The 20,660-nt window shown below is 35.5% G+C and overlaps 1 protein-coding gene across 1 annotated transcript in view; it reads left to right on the top strand.

Annotated features, from left to right (window-relative positions):
- The window catches only part of LOC128985984 (zinc finger protein 135-like), a 31,202-nt gene that overhangs the window by 3,746 nt on the left and 6,796 nt on the right, over window positions 1-20,660 (top strand). The window contains exons 2-9 of the mRNA XM_054406024.1: window positions 5,591-5,755; window positions 6,674-6,814; window positions 7,601-7,730; window positions 8,079-8,275; window positions 8,928-9,145; window positions 9,866-10,118; window positions 11,045-11,223; window positions 19,031-19,128. Of these exons, the coding sequence (XP_054261999.1) occupies window positions 5,591-5,755; window positions 6,674-6,814; window positions 7,601-7,730; window positions 8,079-8,275; window positions 8,928-9,145; window positions 9,866-10,118; window positions 11,045-11,223; window positions 19,031-19,128 (1,381 nt within the window). The remainder of the gene's footprint in view (window positions 1-5,590; window positions 5,756-6,673; window positions 6,815-7,600; window positions 7,731-8,078; window positions 8,276-8,927; window positions 9,146-9,865; window positions 10,119-11,044; window positions 11,224-19,030; window positions 19,129-20,660) is intronic.

Below are 20,660 nucleotides of genomic sequence, written 5' to 3'. Positions count from 1 at the left end.
GGGCTTAAACCCCATTTTCAAATCTTCTCTTCAGTCGTCATATGTCATACATAGGCCTATCTTCTTGCACAAGCCGTCGTCATTATTTCACACATACACATATAACACATACGAAAACGTTTATAATATAATACAAAGAAATGTACATTCGCGTGTGGCCGGCCAAGGACAAAACCAGACAGGCAGTCTAGTTTTGTCCTTGGCCGGCCACACGCGAATGTACATTTCTTTGTATTATATTATAAACGTTTTCGTATGTGTTATATGTGTATGTGTGAAATAATGACGACGGCTTGTGCAAGAAGATATGTTTGACATACGACGACTGGAGAGAAGATTTGAAAATGGGGTTTTAGCCCCGAAACTAGTCATCAACGACAATATAGGACTGATTGACGACAGGTTAGTAACCTCATTTTAAGTTATTTACTAGCCTTCCTTTAGCACAATAACTCATGTAAAAGTAAAACTGATCCAATTTCAATAATAATCTCTTTACAGGTAGGCCTACATATTTTGATAAAACTTTATATAGACTAAATTAAAATTTCATCGAATTTCTCTATAGGGAAGTAGGCCTACTGATGTACTCTGATATCTTTGGTGGCACGGTAAGACTTAGACCCGGGATTTTTATTTAGGCCCTATGTAAATCCGATAACTTGAATAATTTTTGTCCAATTGATTAAATTTGGCTTGAATATGTAGGGCTGGATAAACTTTAATGAGTTCACGATCAGACAATGGAAACGGGAATTTATAGGGGTTTTATGGGATAAAAAATCATATTTCCCATAATTTATCCTCAAAACATAGGTAGGCCTAACATTTTGTAATTTCTTTCCAAACCATTTTGTGGACTAAAGATTGAAAAAAGAAATAACTTAATTTATTATATTGAAACATTGTAATATGCCTAAGAAACGGTTAGAAAAAAATTATTAAAAGGTTTAAATTGAAAATCCCCATGTTGGGGGTATTATTTAAACAGGGAATACATCTGACCTGTTTAAGGAAATATTTTATTTAGGCCTAGTGAAAACTCAATCAGGCAATTGGAACTCCGCTTGTGGAGTATTAAAGTTTTTTTGTTCTAGAGAGGAATTCAAACCCTGGCCTTGTTTCAATCTAACATTGACCTTTTGTTAGATAGCATCATTAATTTATATTCCACTGATAATGGTATCAACCTATCTAACTTATCTGAGTCCAAAAACAATCTCGCTTGAAATCAAACGAACAACATTCTGATTTGAAGGCGAGCATTAAAACCACTCGGCAACCCATATAATTAGATTAAATCGCGAATCTAAAATGTCTAAACTGTAACAACTAAAATAAACCAAGCTGGTTTTTAAATTTAAAATTTCCATGGTATTCTTATTAAGAATAAGTAGGCTAAACTGTTGTAATTTGCTTGTTTAAAGCATTATAAATATAGATTTTTGTCTAACTTGACAAATTTATTTTAATAATATTTTACTAAAAACATGTAGGTACACGTTATTACCCACCCTGTAGCAGCAAACCTAGGTACCTACTCGTTAATCTTAATGTAATTGAAATAGACTTAACATGTTCAGTGCGGCAGGGCATTCTAACAGGCGCTCGCCAATGGCGGCGCGGCACTGTAACAGCGAACGCAATTGGCATTCAAATATTTCAATGTGACGAATAACAAAAGAGCAGCGGTGATTGTACTACGTTACCCCAAGATTGGACGTAGTTCCCCCAATTCAATTCAATTCAATTCAAAACATCTTTATTCATTAGTATATATTGTATATACAAGAATGGTGTCAAATTCATCGTTACATAAAATATGAACACAAATAAAAGACAAATACAATACACAAGAACAAAACAACAAAACAATACAGTCATCTCTCAAGTAGGTATAAAACAAAAGTATACTTCAGTGAAAACAAAAATAGTTCAGTGAAACAGCAATAGGCCTAAAACATTTTAAGTCAATGCTGTTATTGCTTAGCCCAGAAATCTTTGAATTTATAGAGAGCATTTTGTGTCAAATGTAATTTTAGAGCGTTTTTAAATCTGTTGTCATCTGTTTCATTTTTTATTTTTATTGGTAATTGATTAAAAAATTGTATTCCAATGTATGATGGTTTTTGTTTAAATATTTCTTTTTTATGCTTATTAATTTGGAAATTATATCGGTTTCTTGTGTTGTAATTATGATTATCGACGTTTTTAGTAAATGTTGAAATATTACGTTTAACATGAAGAACAGTCTTGTAAATATAAAGGCTATAAACTGTCATGATACCCAATCCAATAAAATGTTTTTTACAGTGTGCATCAAAATCCAATTTAAGCATTGATCTTATTGCATCTTTTTGAAGATGTAAAATTTTTTTGAGGTTAAAATTTGATGTTGCTCCATATACTTCAAGACCATACCCAATATGGGTATGGACCATTGATAAATACATTTATTGCAATGTTTTGATGTCACAAAAAGAGGACAATCTCTTCAGAGCAAAGACTCCTGAACTAACTTTTGAACCGACCTCATTTACATGATCTGACCAAGACAGTTTTCTATCCAGTAAAATACCAAGGAACTTTGACTTTTCAGCAAGGTCAACAGTATTAAGACAGTCTGTTGGTTCTGTGTCATTCCTTGAATTACCATTTTTACAAGAGAATTTAATTATTGTTGTTTTATTTTTATTAGTTAAAAGGTTCAAGTTACTTAGTCTTTCGTTAACTTTGTTTGTTGCTAGGGATAATTGATCAAAAACATTACTTCTATTGCTACTAGCTATCGTTAGATTAATATCATCTGCAAAAATACAAAATTTATTATTTAATGTTAGGTTTGAAAGACATTCTGGTAACTTTCCTAAATACACAAGGAATAGGAATGGTCCCAGGACTGATCCCTGGGGAACGGAATATTTAATTAATCTAGTTTTTGACTTTATTTTAAATAATCTATTGCCATTGAGGTGTTTAGTTTCCACATATTGCCTTCGACCTATTAGGTATGATTTTAATAAAGCTAAATCTTTGCCAATTATACCATTAGAAGTTAGTTTTTCTAGTAAAATAGAATGGGATACACTGTCAAACGCTTTAGTCAGATCTAGAAATGCAGAAACAGTATGGTCACCTTTGTCTAATTTATCCACAATATGTTCAACAAAAGCTATGACTGCAGTAATAGTTGATTTATTTTGTCTAAAACCATGCTGTTCCGAATCTAATAAGCTATTTTTTTCAAAATAATCAGTTAGTTGCATCAACATACACTTTTCAAAAAACTTTGATAATGATGGTAGGATTGAAATAGGTCTGTAGTTGGCAGGATCCTTCTTGTCACCCTTTTTAAATATTGGAATAATTTTTGATACTTTTAATTCTGTGGGAAATACTCCAGATATCATAGAAGCATTTATAACATGCAGTAGAGGCTTAAGAATTGCTCTTTTTGAAGCCTTAATGACTTTTGTTGGGATGTCATCATATCCAGATGACCACTTGTTCTTTACTGAATTAATTATTTTATCTAACTGTTCCTCAGATATAGTATGAAACTTAAATCTAGACTTATCAGCAATAACAGCATTGGCCTGCTTGGGGCTATCCCCAAAGGAATCTTTATTATTCAAACTTGGAATTATTGTGCTGTCAACTAAGTCAGCATAATAATTATTCATTATGTTGACAACTTCCACAGGGTCAGTAACAGAATTTCCATTATATTTTAAAATAATCTGGGATGGTAAATTAGCAGAATTTCTTCCAAGTTCAGTATTGATTAAATTCCAAGTAGTTTTTGCTACATTTTCAGATAAAGTGATTTTATTGTGAAAGTATTGTTTCTTCTTTTCAATTATGAGTTTTTTTAACCTTCTTTTTTGCTGCTTTATGTTCAATTTAACTGTCATATTTTTATTTTTCCTTTTGTTTTTACAAGCATTTAATAAGTTTTGCCTTTCTTCTTTGATCTCTCTATCTATCCAATTCTTAAATCCATGTTTTGTACGAACATTAGTCACAGGAAAATTCTTATCAAAGTAAAACCTTAGAATATTGTAAAAAAATTTAAATTTTTTATCAATAGGGGTTTGGTAAAGTTGTGTCCAGTTCTCAAATTCTAAATCTTTTATAAAACCATTAATGTTATTTTTGCTAAAAATCCTTTTTGATTCCAATAATATTTTAGGGTTATTGGATTTTTCTTTACTCATTACCAAACACCCAAAGGTAGCAGCACTGCCTGGATCAGTAGTCGGTGGCTTTCTAATATGGCTTGACGAGAGAAAATCCCCAAAACCGAGACAAAAGCATTGTCAGACGGGATTTTACGGAAAATCTTAGTACCAAACTACACCAAAATAAAGGTCACATTCTAAGCTACAGGCTAGTGACGATTTTAACGTTCCCCGGCAATGGCTGAGCTCATACTGAACTAATATAGTGGGGGTTGCGCAACTACATCAATTGATAGGCAAATGGAAATTCAATTAGTCTACAGGTTTGCTGCGGCGGGGTATTTTTGAGATGGTATCTTTGCAAGTAGCGTTTTTAAAGAAGGTAATGGAAAATGTAGAACTCTGGTACACCATTGCTGAGACTGTCTGCTGTCAAGAATGAATAAAAATATGACTAACAATATGGAATTTATTTCCTGGCTTTGCCTATTAAAGCCTTTAGCAAAGTGTACTCTTAGGTTAGCTTTGTTTTTAAATTGTTGTATTGTGACTGTCTGGGATTAATTTAGCAACAGCTTTAAATATAGGTAGTAGATACTAACTGAGGTCACAATTGTAAATTTCAGCCATGGCCACTTCTGTCAGCAATTAATCAGATTAAACATGATGCACTCCACTAGCCAGCATTATTTTGTAATTTTGTTATGTTTTTAATTTCTATTCTATGTATCATAAAGCAAATCGGTACAGGAATTGCTAAATCTTGTTCAGTTGGTTGGGTGGGTACGACCATTGTGTGACCACCAAACTGAGGATCAAGGGTTAAGGGTGGTAGATGGTAGGATGTTAAATTGGGAACTCACGGTTGCGATCATACACTTTCTTTCCCTCCCTGCTGTTGTCATCAGGATCTGTCAGTATTTTTTAAGGCTTGGATGGGTAACATTTAGAATTGTCTTGCTTTAACATGTTAATAAATTATTGGAAATGAATTTTTGTTAAATAATAAACTGTTTGGACTAAATTTGCATCTCAACACAGGGTTTCTTTTAATCACATTTTCTTTTCCTTCTCTGTGGTCTTCACAGTATTGTAGCCTATGGTGATTGTAGTTCTTATGTTGGGAACAAAGCAGTTGTGTCTGTCACAACCCTTTTAAAATTTAAAATTTCCTTAGCAGCCTACTCAATAAAACAAATGTTCATGTTGGCTATGTCCACATTCCTACTACCGGTAAATATTTTGTATTCTTGTGAAGGGGGGTGATAATATAATTTAGTATAAAATATTAATTACTATAAAATCAGTATTACCAAACTTCAGATAGGCTAATAGTCTTCTCTTTGTATCTTTTGTATGTTTAATTCTGCTAAATCAGTTAGAAAACATCAACTGAATGGTTTGTTTAGGAGTTAAAACTACAACCTCTACCTCCACTGAAGAAGGTGTTGTCTAGCCAGTCAATGATGGTGGATAACAAGTATGGATCTCGCCCAACAGAGGGTTCCCACAACACTGGCATATCAACTGTCATTGAGAGTGTCCCTATGGTTCAAGAGAAACCTTCCAATGAGGTAATAATTTTCAATACAGTGTTAACCATAACCTTGAATCAGTTTAAATCCTGGCAAAAGCAGAGTATCAACTTAACGTTGTAGATACTATAGTGTTGTAACTACAATATCTGAGGTACAGTTGGGCCTAGATAGAGTTAGACCCTCCTTAAATTTTATTTTATGATACAACAAACATGGGTTTACCATTTAGTATTTCATAGCCAGTGATACAAAATTATATTTTTAGCTGGGTTTGAGTGGTGGATGAGTGTAAAATACAGCAAGATGACATCTAGGCCTATAGTTTTGTTAGTACAACCAACTGTTAGGGGTTACTCAGCTATCAATAACTCGCTGTTGGTCTATTGGTTAGAGCGTGCGACTTCAGTCCCTGAGGTCCCAGGTTCAAATCCTGCCAAATCACCAATGGATTTTTTTGTCTAAGTGATAAGGCCGCAACCCCTAGGTCTAGCCTGAAGTAATGTGAAAAACAATCCCAGGCTCAAGCCTAGCGTCCTAGGACAAAAAAAACTACAAGAAAAACTGCTTTTTTAACGATAATAACTTTCTCAGACACGGCGGATGTAGATTTTCAGAAAGCAGATACTGTAATTCCACTAATTCTTGTAGGCTACAAACTGTTGGTGTTATTGTACGGTTATCAGCCTATTCCCACCACTATGGCTCTATTATCCTAATTATTTACAAATTACATACTAAGAAGTCATTTGTTATGTTTATTTATTTTTTTTCATTTAATAATTTTTGCCCGTCTTAGGCCTAAGGTGTTTGCAAGCTGAAAATTAGCAATACTCTACCTTCTGTTAAAATTACCTGCATAATAATGCTAGCCACTAATTTTTTAAGTTACCGTTGACTCTAGGATACTGGTACTTGTTGAACTACATGGTGATTACAGTACTATACAATTTTCAGTCAGAACTAGGCTCTGTGAGGACACAAGACATGAGTTCCTCTAGTAAGATGCTGGAAGACTTTGACTCTGACTACGATGTAGAGAGTCGACGGAGTCATCGTAGCTTACCTCACAAAAAGCGGATTCCTCGCAAACTCAAGGTAAACTAAAAATATTCAGCATTAACGTTATCAGCAATCTGACACATACTTTCTCCCATTAACACGTTCGCTGCAGCCCACCAATGGCAGGCGTAGCCCCGGCATGGCGCAGCGTCGAGCGGACCCGTTTGGCTTTCAAATTTTTCGGTCTGACAAGTAGAAAATGACAAGGAGTAATGTGCTGCGTTACGACAAGAGTCAACGTGGTTTGCCTGAAACACTCACAGATAGCAGTACTGTCTGGAACTAGAGGGTCCTATTGTATTCACAATTGAAGGGGAAAAGATGGGACAACAAGTTGATTTCTAATCTTGCCAGAAGGGAATTTTACGGAGAAATTTACTACCAACCTACACCACAGTAAAGCACCCATACATAGCTAAACGCAGATATAAAAATACCTGTTCCTCCAGGTGTACTGCAGAAATTGAATGGAATGTAGGCGATGCCGGTACTTACGGGTGAGTTTTCAGCGTGGCAGAAAGGAACTAGAGCACTCAGTGGTGAGTGGCCTGCAGCGAACGTGTTAACTTGTCATTTGTCAACAAACCTTATCATGATTTTCCAAGCAATAAGAGTAAACTATATTTTATGTGGAAAAATCACAAAAGTTTTAATAACTTTTGAACCGTATTAGAGGGAGAAATCAAAAACAACATTTTCAATTTAAAAATTTAACTAAAAGTTCAATTCCATAAATTGAAACTCAATTCAATTGATTTTTAATTGGTTATAAAACTGAAAGTATGATTTTTTATGTTTTCCTTGCTATATATTATTTTTTAGGCACCTCCGGCTCGCAACATTCATGCAAAATGCTACAAGTGTAACAAATGCGGGGAAACATTCAACAGCCAGGCTGCGTTCTCTGTTCACAGGACCACTCACTCGACTCCTGGCAACACCAAACGACCTGGTTAGTATCTAACATGCTGTGTGTCAATCTAAAATCTTTGTTGGATTGAAGCAATTAGTCTCACTCATTAGTGCATTAACACAATCAAGTATTTCAAACAGCAATCTCCAACTTTTAAATTGGTTACAACAAAACAGTGTTTAGGTCTTAGAAGAAGGCAGGTGAATGAAATCATTTGGAACTTTAAACTTCAGATACTATGTTCTAATATTTTAAACATAATGCTAATTGATAACTCTTTTGACCAGATGGAAGGCTAACAAAGAATGGTGTAATTAAATAAAAATCTGTGTTAAATGGTTATAACATAGTTTTTTTTTTATTATTCACATATATTTTATGTTGCAGTGTTTGCATGTGAACTGTGCAACAAGCAGTTTCCGACACAACTCAAATTCTTTGAACACCTGAAAGTCCATTACGAGCCTGGAAGTAATAAGGAGCTTCATTTTCACTCAAGACACCCGACTGATAGCCAAAGTGGATCATCTCACACACCGACAATACAAGACTCCTTCAGTATCAAAACTGAGTTCCAGCCACAGGTGGGCAGAAGTGTACTAATCTGTTGATGACATTTGTTATCGGTAGCAATTAGCAGTAAAACATGATTGTGCTCTTTGCACAACCTGTTGTCTGGTTTAGAATTTGGTAAACTGCAGTCTGTCCCCCCCAGTAAAGAGTCTGTCCCCCACTTAGATTTCAAGGGTGATTCCGCTCACATTTGTTATTGGTAGCAATTAGCAGTAAAACAGCAGAGGTCTTCATCATCCTTAGACTGCCCAAACTTCCTAGATGCTTTAACTTGATAACATAAATAAGATAACTTACTCCTTTGGAAAATACCTTTTAATTTATCTTGCATATTCAGTTCAAATTGTACAAAATTACTATTTTAGTTAGGGTGGGTTGGTTGTTTATTTTGGTTGTTGCCATTGTTGTTTCTAGTGGTTTTTAGAGAAAAACTAAACTGAAAATTGAAAAACTTTGGTTGATCAAGTAAACAGAGTTAAGTAGTTAAGCTCATAAAAGATGTAGGCCTATCACTTTGTTTACATTTGACACTTGATATATCTTTGAGATAACAGACCAAATTGTTCTGTCGGGAAAATGTAATGCAATATTAAATGATTTGGTTGTTGGAACATATCTCTGAATGAATAATGAAGGTATATAACCAATGGTTTGATTGTACAGGCGGGGATTAAAGATGAGAGTGGAAGTGGGGGAATGTCGTGTGGAGTGTGTGGCAAGCAGTTCCGTAGACAGAAGGCTCTGGACAGTCACATGAGTGTGTCACATCCTCGGGATAACGAGATAGAGGAGTTCAGTGAGCCGGAGGACATGATGGAGGGCATCCGACACGTCGTCAACATCGGCAGTGGCGACGAGGAGCACGTGGATGATAAAATCAGGTACTTTGAATAATGATACCATCATTGCCCAAAATTGATATTTGTCATGACTTTGAGTGAAAATAATCGCTGTCCTGCCTTGAATTTTGAAAAGACCACAGACTATTGTAATGTGTCTTTTTAGTGACTAGATAAGGACTACTTCATCACCAATTTATATTTATGAAACAAATGGTACTAATAACCAATCTTTTAGAATTTAAAATACCTGCGGCAAAGTGGTGTGTATCAGTTCCTTAACATTTAATTAAAGCAAATAGTTAAACATCTGCTCAGCTTTTCATATATCTGTGGCAAAATGGTCCCTGTCAGTTCTGTTGAATTGAATTAAACAATCTGTTAGCAAAAATAAGTCCAGTCATTACAAATCCAGATGTAGCCCTCTTACCCAAGTTATGCAACTTCAACTGGGTTGTAGAGTTGAGCTAACTAACCTAGTAAACATGTGAACATCAATCGTCCCAATATCTGTTCAGTAAAGCTCAATCTTTGGTGGCTACAAAAAACCAACTGTTGTTGTTGGGTCTTAGACTTAGTTCTTTTTCAGCTGATGAACACATCTTAAGAGGTGATCAGTTAGTATTAGGCCAAAGTAGAGTCCGGAGCAAATTTATTTTAAATGGGAGGTTTAAAAGATAGGAGCGGAAAATATTTTCTGTATTCCCATACTAGTGCTCCTCTTCAGCCAATTGTCACTTGTGATGAATGTTGTGTTTGTAGACAGTGGAGGTACAGTGAGCTGGGGATGGATCTGCATGACGTGTGTCTGGTGTCTCCACCAGGAGAGGACGGCAACAGCAGTGGAGGCAGCAAGTCTACGTCACCTCGTGCCAAGACCCTGACATGTCCTCACTGTGACCGCAGCTTCAACCACCGCAACTCTCTTCTATACCACGTGCGGAGACACAGTGGCCAGCGACCTCACCAGTGTGACATATGTGGCAAGGGTTTCCTTGCTGCCAATGCTCTCAAGGTACACTACCACTACGCCTTATACATTGGAAATGTCGTTCTTTAACTTTTACAGGTATTCTGAAATTTTCTAAATTTTGCCTTGCACGGGAGATATTTTTGACTTTGCTGTTACCGAGGAAGACGTTGACGATTTTGCTGCGACCACAGAAGATGTTCACAATTTTTCTGTGACTGAGGAAGAAGTTGGCATTTCGCTATGACCGTTAAAGTGTTCACAATTGCATACACTAACTGTTTACTTTAGTAACTGCAAGAAGTATTTTCTCGATTTTACTGTGAATACAGAGGATTTTTACAATTTTGTCTTGAGAACAGAAGATAATCATGAATTTTCTGTGAGTTCCAAAGATTATTTATCCGTGGTGACCAAGGATGGGGTTTACAATTTCACTATGAGCGCAGAAGATGACTTTGATTTGGCTGTGACCTCAAAAGTTTTTTCGATTTTGCCGTGACCATGGACGATCAGACGATTTTCTTTATGCCGTCACAGGGGATGACATCTACAGTTTCGCCATGACCGCAGAAGACGTTCGTGGTTTTACCGTGACCGCAGATGCTCATAATTTCTCTGTGTGATGGCAGAAGTGTTCGCGATTTTTCCGTGGACTCAGAAGATGTACACGATTTCCCCGTGAACTTGAGAGATGACTTACATTATTGTATAACAAATTGTATTGTTACAATTAATATTTTTGAAATCAGTACTTTCCAAAGCAACCCGATTTTGGCCTGAGACCAATAGACCAAAATCTTTGACCAGTGTGGACCCAAAGCTAAGTAACCTAAGTGTGGCCTGCAGAGCCTTGTTAGAACTACTTAAACAGACCCTGGTGTTCAAATAGTAGAGTATTTGGCATAGTTTGAGGTCATAGATTTCTATTGTGATTACTTTACTAAACCGACATCCATGTTGTATTCCAGGTCCATATGAGGCTGCACAGTGGAGACAAACCATACAAATGTGAGTTCTGCGAGAAAGTATTCCGCCAATGGGGAGACCTTAAATATCACTTGACATCCCTACACTCCGACACTAAGCAGTTTCAGTGTGAATACTGCGGAAAGGACTTTGCTAGAAAATACTCTCTTATTGTACACAGGTATGAGGTAACATAACTGCCAGGTTAATGACACAGTTGTAACTAATTTCATAAGAAAAATCCCTGGGTATTTCGGCGATTTCTTAAACAATGAAGTATCTTTACGATTTGGTTAAAGTCCCATGGACTAGTCAGGAACTGTTAACTCAGCTGTTTCAAAAGGTAATTCAAAATAATAGTTGAGAAATTTTTTCTTGCTTGATTTACTGCACTAACAAAGATTTTTCAATGGAAAATTTTTAGATTGTTACCGGTATTGCATAACATAAACTATTTCAGATACCATAAAAAATAAAACAAATTAAAAATTAAATATCATGATGTATGAAACAAACAAAAGTACCGGTTCTGAGAGTAGATCACAGTGTAATAGCTACTGATCAATGAATCACTGATTTTCATGTTTAAAAGTATTTATATCAAAACTTTTGACTCTAGTACAGATGATCTGCTGCCAGGATTCCCCAAATAATTCAGGTTCTACTGTTCATTCAAACCACTTTAAACTTAATACTTTAAAAGATATAAGTTCACTCTATAATAAAATACACATTACCCTTACCTTTGCACACTAGGCCACCTTAATGTCATCAAGATATAAGTTCACTCTATAATAAAATACACATTACCCTTACCTTTGCACACTAGGCCACCTTAATGTCATCAAGATATAAGTTCACTCTATAATAAAATACACATTACCCTTACCTTTGCACACTAGGCCACCTTAATGTCATCAAGATATAAGTTCACTCTATAATAAAATACACATTACCCTTACCTTTGCACACTAGGCCACCTTAATGTCATCACTTTGGAAGCACGTTTAATGGCGAGTAACCGTTTGTGGTAAGTTACCATCAGCCCCCACATTTGCTCAGTTATTGTTTTCTATTGATCATGATGGATGTGGAAGAAGCTTGTGGGTTAGCATTTATGTTTTTTATTTGTAAAATGAAAGGACAAAAATTCAGAAGAAATATTTCCTGGCAGAAGTTAAAAATCCTCCTTCACTATAAATAATTCTACCAATTCCAACCAACTCTTTCGCTTCAGGTCTCTGTTCAAGTACACTTCAATACTCATAACCCATAACGCTGGCCTGACCCAGTGTGCTATTGTACATATAACTCAATGTCAAGGGGGGTGCTGCCATGGTGGCCTAGTGTTCTTCCTAGGGATGGGTCGAAGTCGAATCTCGAATCTCGAATCCACCAAATTTTCGGAAAAAATTCGAATTCGAAATTCGATCGGCGAAATTCGACTTTCGAATTCAAATTTACGGCAAAATCGGAAAGATCGTTATCCGCCAAATGGCGTCGGCGGCAATGAAAACCACGCAATGATGTAGGCTAACTGATAAGACAAGAAATAGAACTTCGTAGGTTACAAAACAAACATTATTTGTTGACAAATATTAGTGGTTTTGAATTTATTACTGTACTTCAATAGTACAACACAAAACTATAAAATAAACGAAAACGTCGAAAACATTTTTTGTTTGTATTGTGACGTTGCAAACGGCAAGCAAGAGCTTCAAGAGAAGACAATAACAGTCAGCTGTCGTCAGTCGTCACTCGTCACGAAACCAAACTGAAACCATTCAACTCTACAGTCTACAGAGAGAGAGAGAGAGAGAGAGAAGAACAGACTACCTAGGCTAGTAGGACTAATGCCGCCGTCATCGTCGTCGTCTACTTCTTGTCTGTCAACTTTCAATCTAATCTAAACCTCTATCTCAGTCCAAGCACTCCCTCTCCCTCCCTCACGCATATCAATAAAGTATTTGATTTTATCGTCCATTCAAATGCCACTGTTAGTTGTAAAATTTTAACTCACGGAAAACAACTATTTTTAGGCTATTACCTACCACTCTAACCTATAACTATATTTAGTAGAAATTAGAAATTGAAAACATAATTATATCGTTAGCTGAATTACCGCCGTTTCGTTTTAGTACCCATTCATACGCCACTTTTAGTTGATGAAATTATAACTCATTGAAAACAACTATTCTCTAAGATAGAACCATAGATAAAACATACTCCAGATCTAACTGTATACTCAGTAGAAAACAAAATTAAATCTTTTGCCCAATTTCGATACCGCGATACCGGTGTTTCATTTTTATAGATTAAATAAGATTTACTGCAATACAACATGGCACAGCATAGCGACAGAGAGGATACTTAAACCCTAGATAAAACATACTCCCCGTTTGGTGGTTTAAACTTAACAACAAAAAATATAGTCACATTATTTATCAGAAGTAAAATAAATCGTCATTATGATAACTGGAGAATAGTATCACGAAGGTTTTATTTTGAGATTCAGATATTGAGATTATAAGCTAAGGTACCCCAGCGGAACATCTTCTAATGACTTGGCAACACTGTGTGTGCACAATCTGGCAACATGGCGGCAAAAGGAAAAAAGTCAGCCGGCTGATGCAGAGGGTTTGTTTAACGGTTTAAGAGAGAGACAAACAACGTAGGGGTGATCATCGATAGGTCAACTATCGATATACCGATAGCATAGTCGCGAAAACATCGATGTTTTTCTCAGTTTTCCCGTCTGCTCTCTGTCCTGCAACAACTAATTAACCTACATCTAATACAATTCAGTCATGGAAGACATCGATTTTTCAATACTTGGCCAAAAACATCGTTCGACAAAAAAGTCAATGTACCAAAAACATCGGTAATCAACCATCGAAGTAAAAAACATCGAACATCGATATAAAAATATCGATGTTTCGAAAACATCGATTATCGATCGTCATCTTGAAAGAAAAGTAAGTAAAACAAAACAAAAGCTTTAGCTAGCTTGCTTCACGCGTTTAGTTTACGTTAACGTTTTCGGTACTGCTTGCTTAAAACTTCTACATTTTTACTGTATTAGTTGAGCTGAATTTTCTATTATATTTTATTTAGTTTTGTGAGTAACTGTAACTTAGACTTGTATCAGTGTTTTGGTGAATCAGTGACTGTGCGTATGTGAAAATGAGTTCTGAAGTTTGGAAATACTTCACAATAGATAGTGCTAATCCAAACTATGCAAAATGCAATCTCTGCAACAAGTTACTTTCGCGAGGTGGGGCTAGCAAAACTACATCCAACCTGACGAACCATTTAAAGAAAATACATAAGTCATTTCCACATCAACCAAGTAAAGGTACTGGTAGGAATAATGGTAGGCCTAGATCAACCGCTGATATTGACTCCCCCTCCTCATCCTCATCATCCATAACTTCTCCAGCCACAGCCACGAGTACAATAAGGAGTTTTTTTACCAAACCTAATCAAAAAACTAAGCCTAGTTCCACAGTAACTTCAAACCAATGTAGGCCTACAGAGTCCAACCAATTTGATGTAGAAAGTGGTGGAGATGTGATGCAGGTTGAGTTAAATAGTGATTTTGGACCACTAACCATTGAAACTATATCTGATTCTGAAGAAGGCCTAGCAGATCTAACCTCCCCAGCTTCAAATATAATATCACCTCAGTCCACCTCCTCCTGTCCTCTATCCACTCCTGAACCTAGAGAGAGACAATCTTCAACATCTCCACTCGTCCCTAGGACTATTAAACTTCAAGCGACTAGTCAGCCTACTATAGAAGCCTTATATGAAAGGAAATTGAAGTTTAAATCAAATGACCCCAGGGCTACTAAAATTGATTGCTTAATAGCAGAAATGATATGTATTGACCTTCAGCCTATGTCTATAGTTGAAGATAAAGGTTTTTTGAAGCTCTTAAATCATCTCGAGCCAAGGTACCAAGTGCCCTCTAGGAAAACATTTTCCAAAAAGATTATAGTCAAAATGTACAACCGTGTGATGGGCGAGTTGAAGGCAGATCTTTTAGAGGCAAAACACGTGGCCATCACTACCGACATGTAGACGTCTGTTGCCAACTGTGACTTTATGGCATTCACAGTTCATTTTTACAGCAACAGGAGTAAAAAAATGATTCATAAATGTCTGGAATGTGTTCCCTTCCCGGAAATAAGCCATACGGCAGTTAACCTAAGGAACTTCTTAACAAGAATTTTCAATGAATGGGGGATTCAAACGAAAGTAGTCGGAGTTGTTCGTGATAACGGACCAGACATTACAGCTGCACTGAATGGTAGTGATTACCAGGCGTACTCCTGTGTAGCGCATACACTGCAGTTGGTAATAAAAGATGGCTGTTTGGACAATCCAAGGATAAGCAATGTTATCAAAAAAGCAAGAAAAGTTGTTGGCAACTTCAAAAAGTCAGCCAAAAACACGAAGGTGCTAAAAACTATCCAGAAACAACTAGAGCTACCCGAGCATAGACTAATTCAAGAGGAGCCAACGAGGTGGAATACGACATACTATATGCTCAAAAGACTCGTTGAGCAAAAAGATGCTCTAATTTTAATATCTGGACGGGCGGACATCAATCTCACAGTGGAACTAACTTCGGATGACTTCAAGACCATGAAAGCGGCTGTTGATATTCTTGAAATCTTCGAAACTGCAACCAGACAAGTCAGCAAGGAAGCTTCTACAATTTCTGAAGTAAGTTATCATTGGTTAGGCTTAGGAAATATTTAGTAATCAAGCTAAGCTAGAAAAATGTGGGAAAGATAAATAGGATTCTAAAAAAAATAACTAGGCCTTTTTTGAAATTATGTTTTATTGATTATAATTTCAGTTGTTATTTATTGTGCCTATTCATCAAATCCTTATCAGATTAAGGTAATGTAAAAACTAAACACATGCAACTTAGTGAAAGTTTCGCCAAACATACATTTGATTACATGAACCTAATAACAATTTTTAACAACAGCATAAAAACCCTTTAGGCATACTCAGACAACTAACTTTAACAACAACATTTTTTGCACTAAACTAAATTGTTATAGGCTACTTACATTAGCCGGGCCACAACCTTTTTGGGTTTGGTTAGGCTAGGTTATGTTTGGTAAATGAGTGAATAAAGACCACACAACTAACTAACCTAGCCGCCGTAGTGTGCTTTGTAAGGTTGTGGTCCGTATAATACGCAAGTACCTAAACTCAAATTGTTTTCCTTATAAAGTTCTAAGCCTATTTTTTTTTCTTCAGGTAATTCCTCTGATAAACACAATGGAGAATTTCCTGGTCAACATGGATGTTACGGGTTCTGGTCTGATGGGCGTTAAGAATGATATTGTCTCGTCCTTGAAAAGACGATATGCCGATATTGAAACAAATGTCAACTTGGCAGTGGCCACCATACTTGACCCAAGATTTAAAGCAGTTCCTTTCAAGAACAAAGAAGCTTTGGAAGAGGCTAAGATAAGAATATTGACAGAAATGAGGGATGCGGAAAGTCCAGGATCTTCTAACACATCCGTCGAGCAGGAAGAAACGTCTCACTCTCTGGATGAGTCAAAACAGCTCAACTTTTGGTCCCACTACGCTCAGGCTTTTGCCAATGTAAACCCAATTTCTTCGACAGTTCAGCGTACCTTGGAAAATGAACTTCAGCAGTATTTAGAAGAAGGCCTGATACACCTACAAGGAGAAGAGAAGAGCATATTCGAATATTGGGATATCAGCAGCTCTTTTAGATTAAAACAAGTTGCTATGAAATATTTATGTATACCGCCAGCAACAGTGTTCAGTGAGCGACTCTTCAGCACTGCAGGACTTGTCTGCGACAAGAAGAGGAACCGGCTTGATCCCGAACGGGTTAAGATGCTGGTTTTTTTGAATAAAAATCTTCGTTAGGAGGACTGAGTGAAAGTAGTTGTTTAAAGGAAACGTTATTTTAAGAATTATTTCTCTTATTTAAAATTTGCATTTAATTCGATCCAACTATCAAGATAAAGTAGCTATACTTAAAATAACTTATTGAATATTGATGTGTACATAGGCCTACCATCCAATCCTCACCGCAGTCCTTTTTTTCATCGTTCTTCTAACTTGCTTCTTCATTGTGTGTAGTGTTGTAGGGTGAATGTATGATTTGTGTTTTAGCATTACTTTATGGGAAATATATTTTCTTCCTGATATTCTGAATGTTGTAGTAATGTTGATTTATGAAATATTGTTTGAGCTGTTTTTTAAAGATAGGGAGCGTGTTTATATCTAAGTTTGTTAGGCAAGATGTTGTACAGTTTTAATCCTATGTAATTCATTATTTTTCTGGTTTTTGTTACTTTGTGTTGGTTTGGTTTATATTGTTGTATGTCTTAACCATAACTGATACCTAAGTAGTTGTATGTCTGTCTTATCTTGTTTTTTGTAGGTATAAATAAAATAGGCTTCTTTTAGCGAATTTCCCTATAGGGAAGTAGCTATTACCGTAGGTCTCATGGTAAGACTTAGGCCCGGGACCGATTTACTTTTTCATTTTAATGTCCCCAGAGGCCAAAAACACCATTCGTTCAAATTTTTATATATGTATATATATATATATATATATATATATATATAGGTATATATATAGATTTATATATATATATATGTGTCCGTGAACACGATAACTTGAGTATTTTTTATCCGATTTTGATGAAATTTGGTTTGAAGGTGTAAGGCGGGATAAACTTGAATGAGTTCGCGATCCAGCATGATCGGACCATGGGAACAGGGTTTTATGGGGGGTTTTATGGGGTAAAAATTGGTTTTTCTCACTTCTTACCCTCAAAACACAAAATTTCCCAATTTTTCTCTAAACCTTCTTAAAGAGCTTAAAAAAACAAACAATTCAGTATATCAAAGTGTTTTTGTACGGTTATTGGTTACGGAGAAAACTAAAAAAATGGTAAATTTAAAATTCCCATGTTATTCTTATGGAGAATATTGTAAAATGTTGTAGTTTGCTTGTTTATAGATATATTTTGATCAAACTTGGCAAATTTATTTATTTTATAGTAAGCTATAAATATTTTACTAAAAACACACTACTTTATTAGTTTCCCTGTAGCAGCAAACCTAGGTACTCGTTAAACCTAATGTTATTTAAATAGATCAATTGAAAATCAATTCGGCCAAATGGAAATTCGCTTAGACGGCAGGTTTGCTGCGGCGGGGGTATTTTTACAGTCTCTTGGTCTAGATTTTTATTTTCCCTTTAATTGATACTCATTTATCCATGTATGTAAGTACTGGTAACTGGTATTTTTTCATCGTAGATCAAGATCAGTCAGTGATTGGTCACTCTTATAGTGACAGTTAGGTTAGGTTTGTTTTGGTTAGAAGATTGATTAAACAATAGACTCTTATTAACTGATCATTTTAAGTTGACTAACAAATAGCACATACACTAGCCTAATCTAACCTAAACGTCTAAATGAGCAGTGCTTCTATTATCACCTAAAATTAAAAGATTATTCTCATTCGACTTTGTACAATTTTATATAGCATTGATAAAGTTCATACTGTTCATAGCCTATATTACATAGGTTACCAAATCTAAAGTAACAGATAAAGTAATAATGAAATGTACTGTATATATGTAGGCCTACAATGAAACTTATTATTTGTATGCATCTAATTTTTATTGTGGCTTTGGCTTATTATCACAAATTAATGCAACATTATTTAATGACTGAGAGAGGAAAAGCTAAAAAAATATGAATCGCCTTAAAAATTCGAAAAATTCGAGATTCGAGATTCGAAAAGACAAAATTCGAATTCGAATTCGAGATTCGAAAATTTCAAATTTTCCCATCACTAGACTTCTTCCCTACTTGTTTCTTTAAAATAAAACTCCTTGTCTTTCACTTGTTGTATATGATTTTCCATTGAGCACCAAGTCCTCTTTCATGACTAACAATGTTTTTTAGGCGGATTCATACTGGGGAAAAGAACTACACGTGTGAATTCTGCAACAAAACATTCAGGGCCAGCTCTTATCTGCAGAACCATAGGAGGATACACACAGGTATATCAATTAGGTTTTTCTTTGAACACATTTTCCTTCTCAAAGATAATTTTTCATAGTTAGTCGTAGTAGATGTTTTGCTGTTAGTTCTAAACTTGGAATCAGCCTAGCCAGATTACCTTGATGTAGGCAAAACAAATTTTACTGTGTCAACCTTATTTACAGGTAAGTTTACATGAGTTTTAAAATGAGAATGGCTTTATATCCATCCATCCATTGCTTTATATCCTTAAATTTTGATGACGAGGTAAAAATCTGTGAATTTTGCAAAGAACCTGGAAATTTAAATATTTGGATGGTAGCAGAAAAATCTGCTAGAAATTGCCGATTATTCTCGTTTTGCATAGTTGAAAATCATGGGAAACTATCACGAATAACGGACATTACGTAGCAAAAAATGATCATGGGCGTTCCCACGATCACAGGAAATTATCAAGGATTCCGCCGCAATTGGAAATAGATCTCAGATGTGGCTGCGATCGCAAAAATTATTCACAGTTAGTTGAACAAAAATCACTGAAAACAAACGTAGATGTTGCCTTATCGCTGATTTTGCTGCGATTACGGGAAATTGTCACAGATTTTTGCTGCAATCGGGGGAAATCATCACGGATGTTATTGCGATGGCGGGAGATCATTACGGATGTTGCCGTGACTGCAGGAAATAATATCTCGATGGATGTTGACACGATTGTGGGCGATCATTATAAATTTCCCTGCGATTACAAGATATGATCACCAATTTGGCTGCTAATGCATGAAATCTCACACAATTTGCCGAATGGTATTATTTAATGTACTAGTAGGTGTAAGAAGAAAGTTAGGCTTATTTTGAGCGGCAAGTTTTGTCCTGAAAATTTTGAACCTGGAAAACCTGGAATAAATTTTCTTTGAATTTTATTTTGATGGGACGCTGGACACCATGATCTATACCTAGTACAATATTCTAATAAGTGATTTGTTATTTCCTAAATATAATATGGGTCAAGTAGTAAGGTACAAAAATTAATCTACACTAATATTCACCGCGGAAATTCTTGTAGAAGAACAATAAGTTCACTGCATCACCATTTAAAGGAGATAATGTAATATTGTTCTCATTCTATTTGTGTTTTAGATTAATCTCATGAACAGAGAAGGTACAAGACCATTAAATATAAATACTTTTTTACCTAAACAAAAAATTAAAACGGGAAAGTCTTGCTTAATTACAAGAGTTAGATTTTATCATAATTTTGAACAATATTTTATAAAAAGTTGTATCTTGTATTTTGAACAAATCTTTTGGTTATTGAATCGTGCATAACTTATGTTTTCTACTTCATCACAGCACATTTTCATCTGAATAACAGAGCTATAAAGTGAATAGGGGTTGTCACTTTATCAATCAACTTCAGTAGTTTACAAACTAAGTGTTTCAAGACAAACCATTTAATTTGTCTGAGCTACTTTATTTCCATTTTTGTTAAATTGAATCAATAAAATAATTTCTGAAATCCCTAACCACTCATTCGGTCAAAAATGCTGTTATG

The sequence above is a fragment of the Macrosteles quadrilineatus genome, unplaced genomic scaffold (assembly GCF_028750875.1).
Source record: "Macrosteles quadrilineatus isolate MER2022 unplaced genomic scaffold, UCM_ALF_1.0 Scaffold_2__2_contigs__length_208266976, whole genome shotgun sequence".
NCBI lineage: Eukaryota > Metazoa > Arthropoda > Insecta > Hemiptera > Cicadellidae > Macrosteles > Macrosteles quadrilineatus.
The sequence above is the reverse complement of the archived record's forward strand: the minus strand, read 5'-3'. Positions and strand labels throughout refer to the sequence as shown.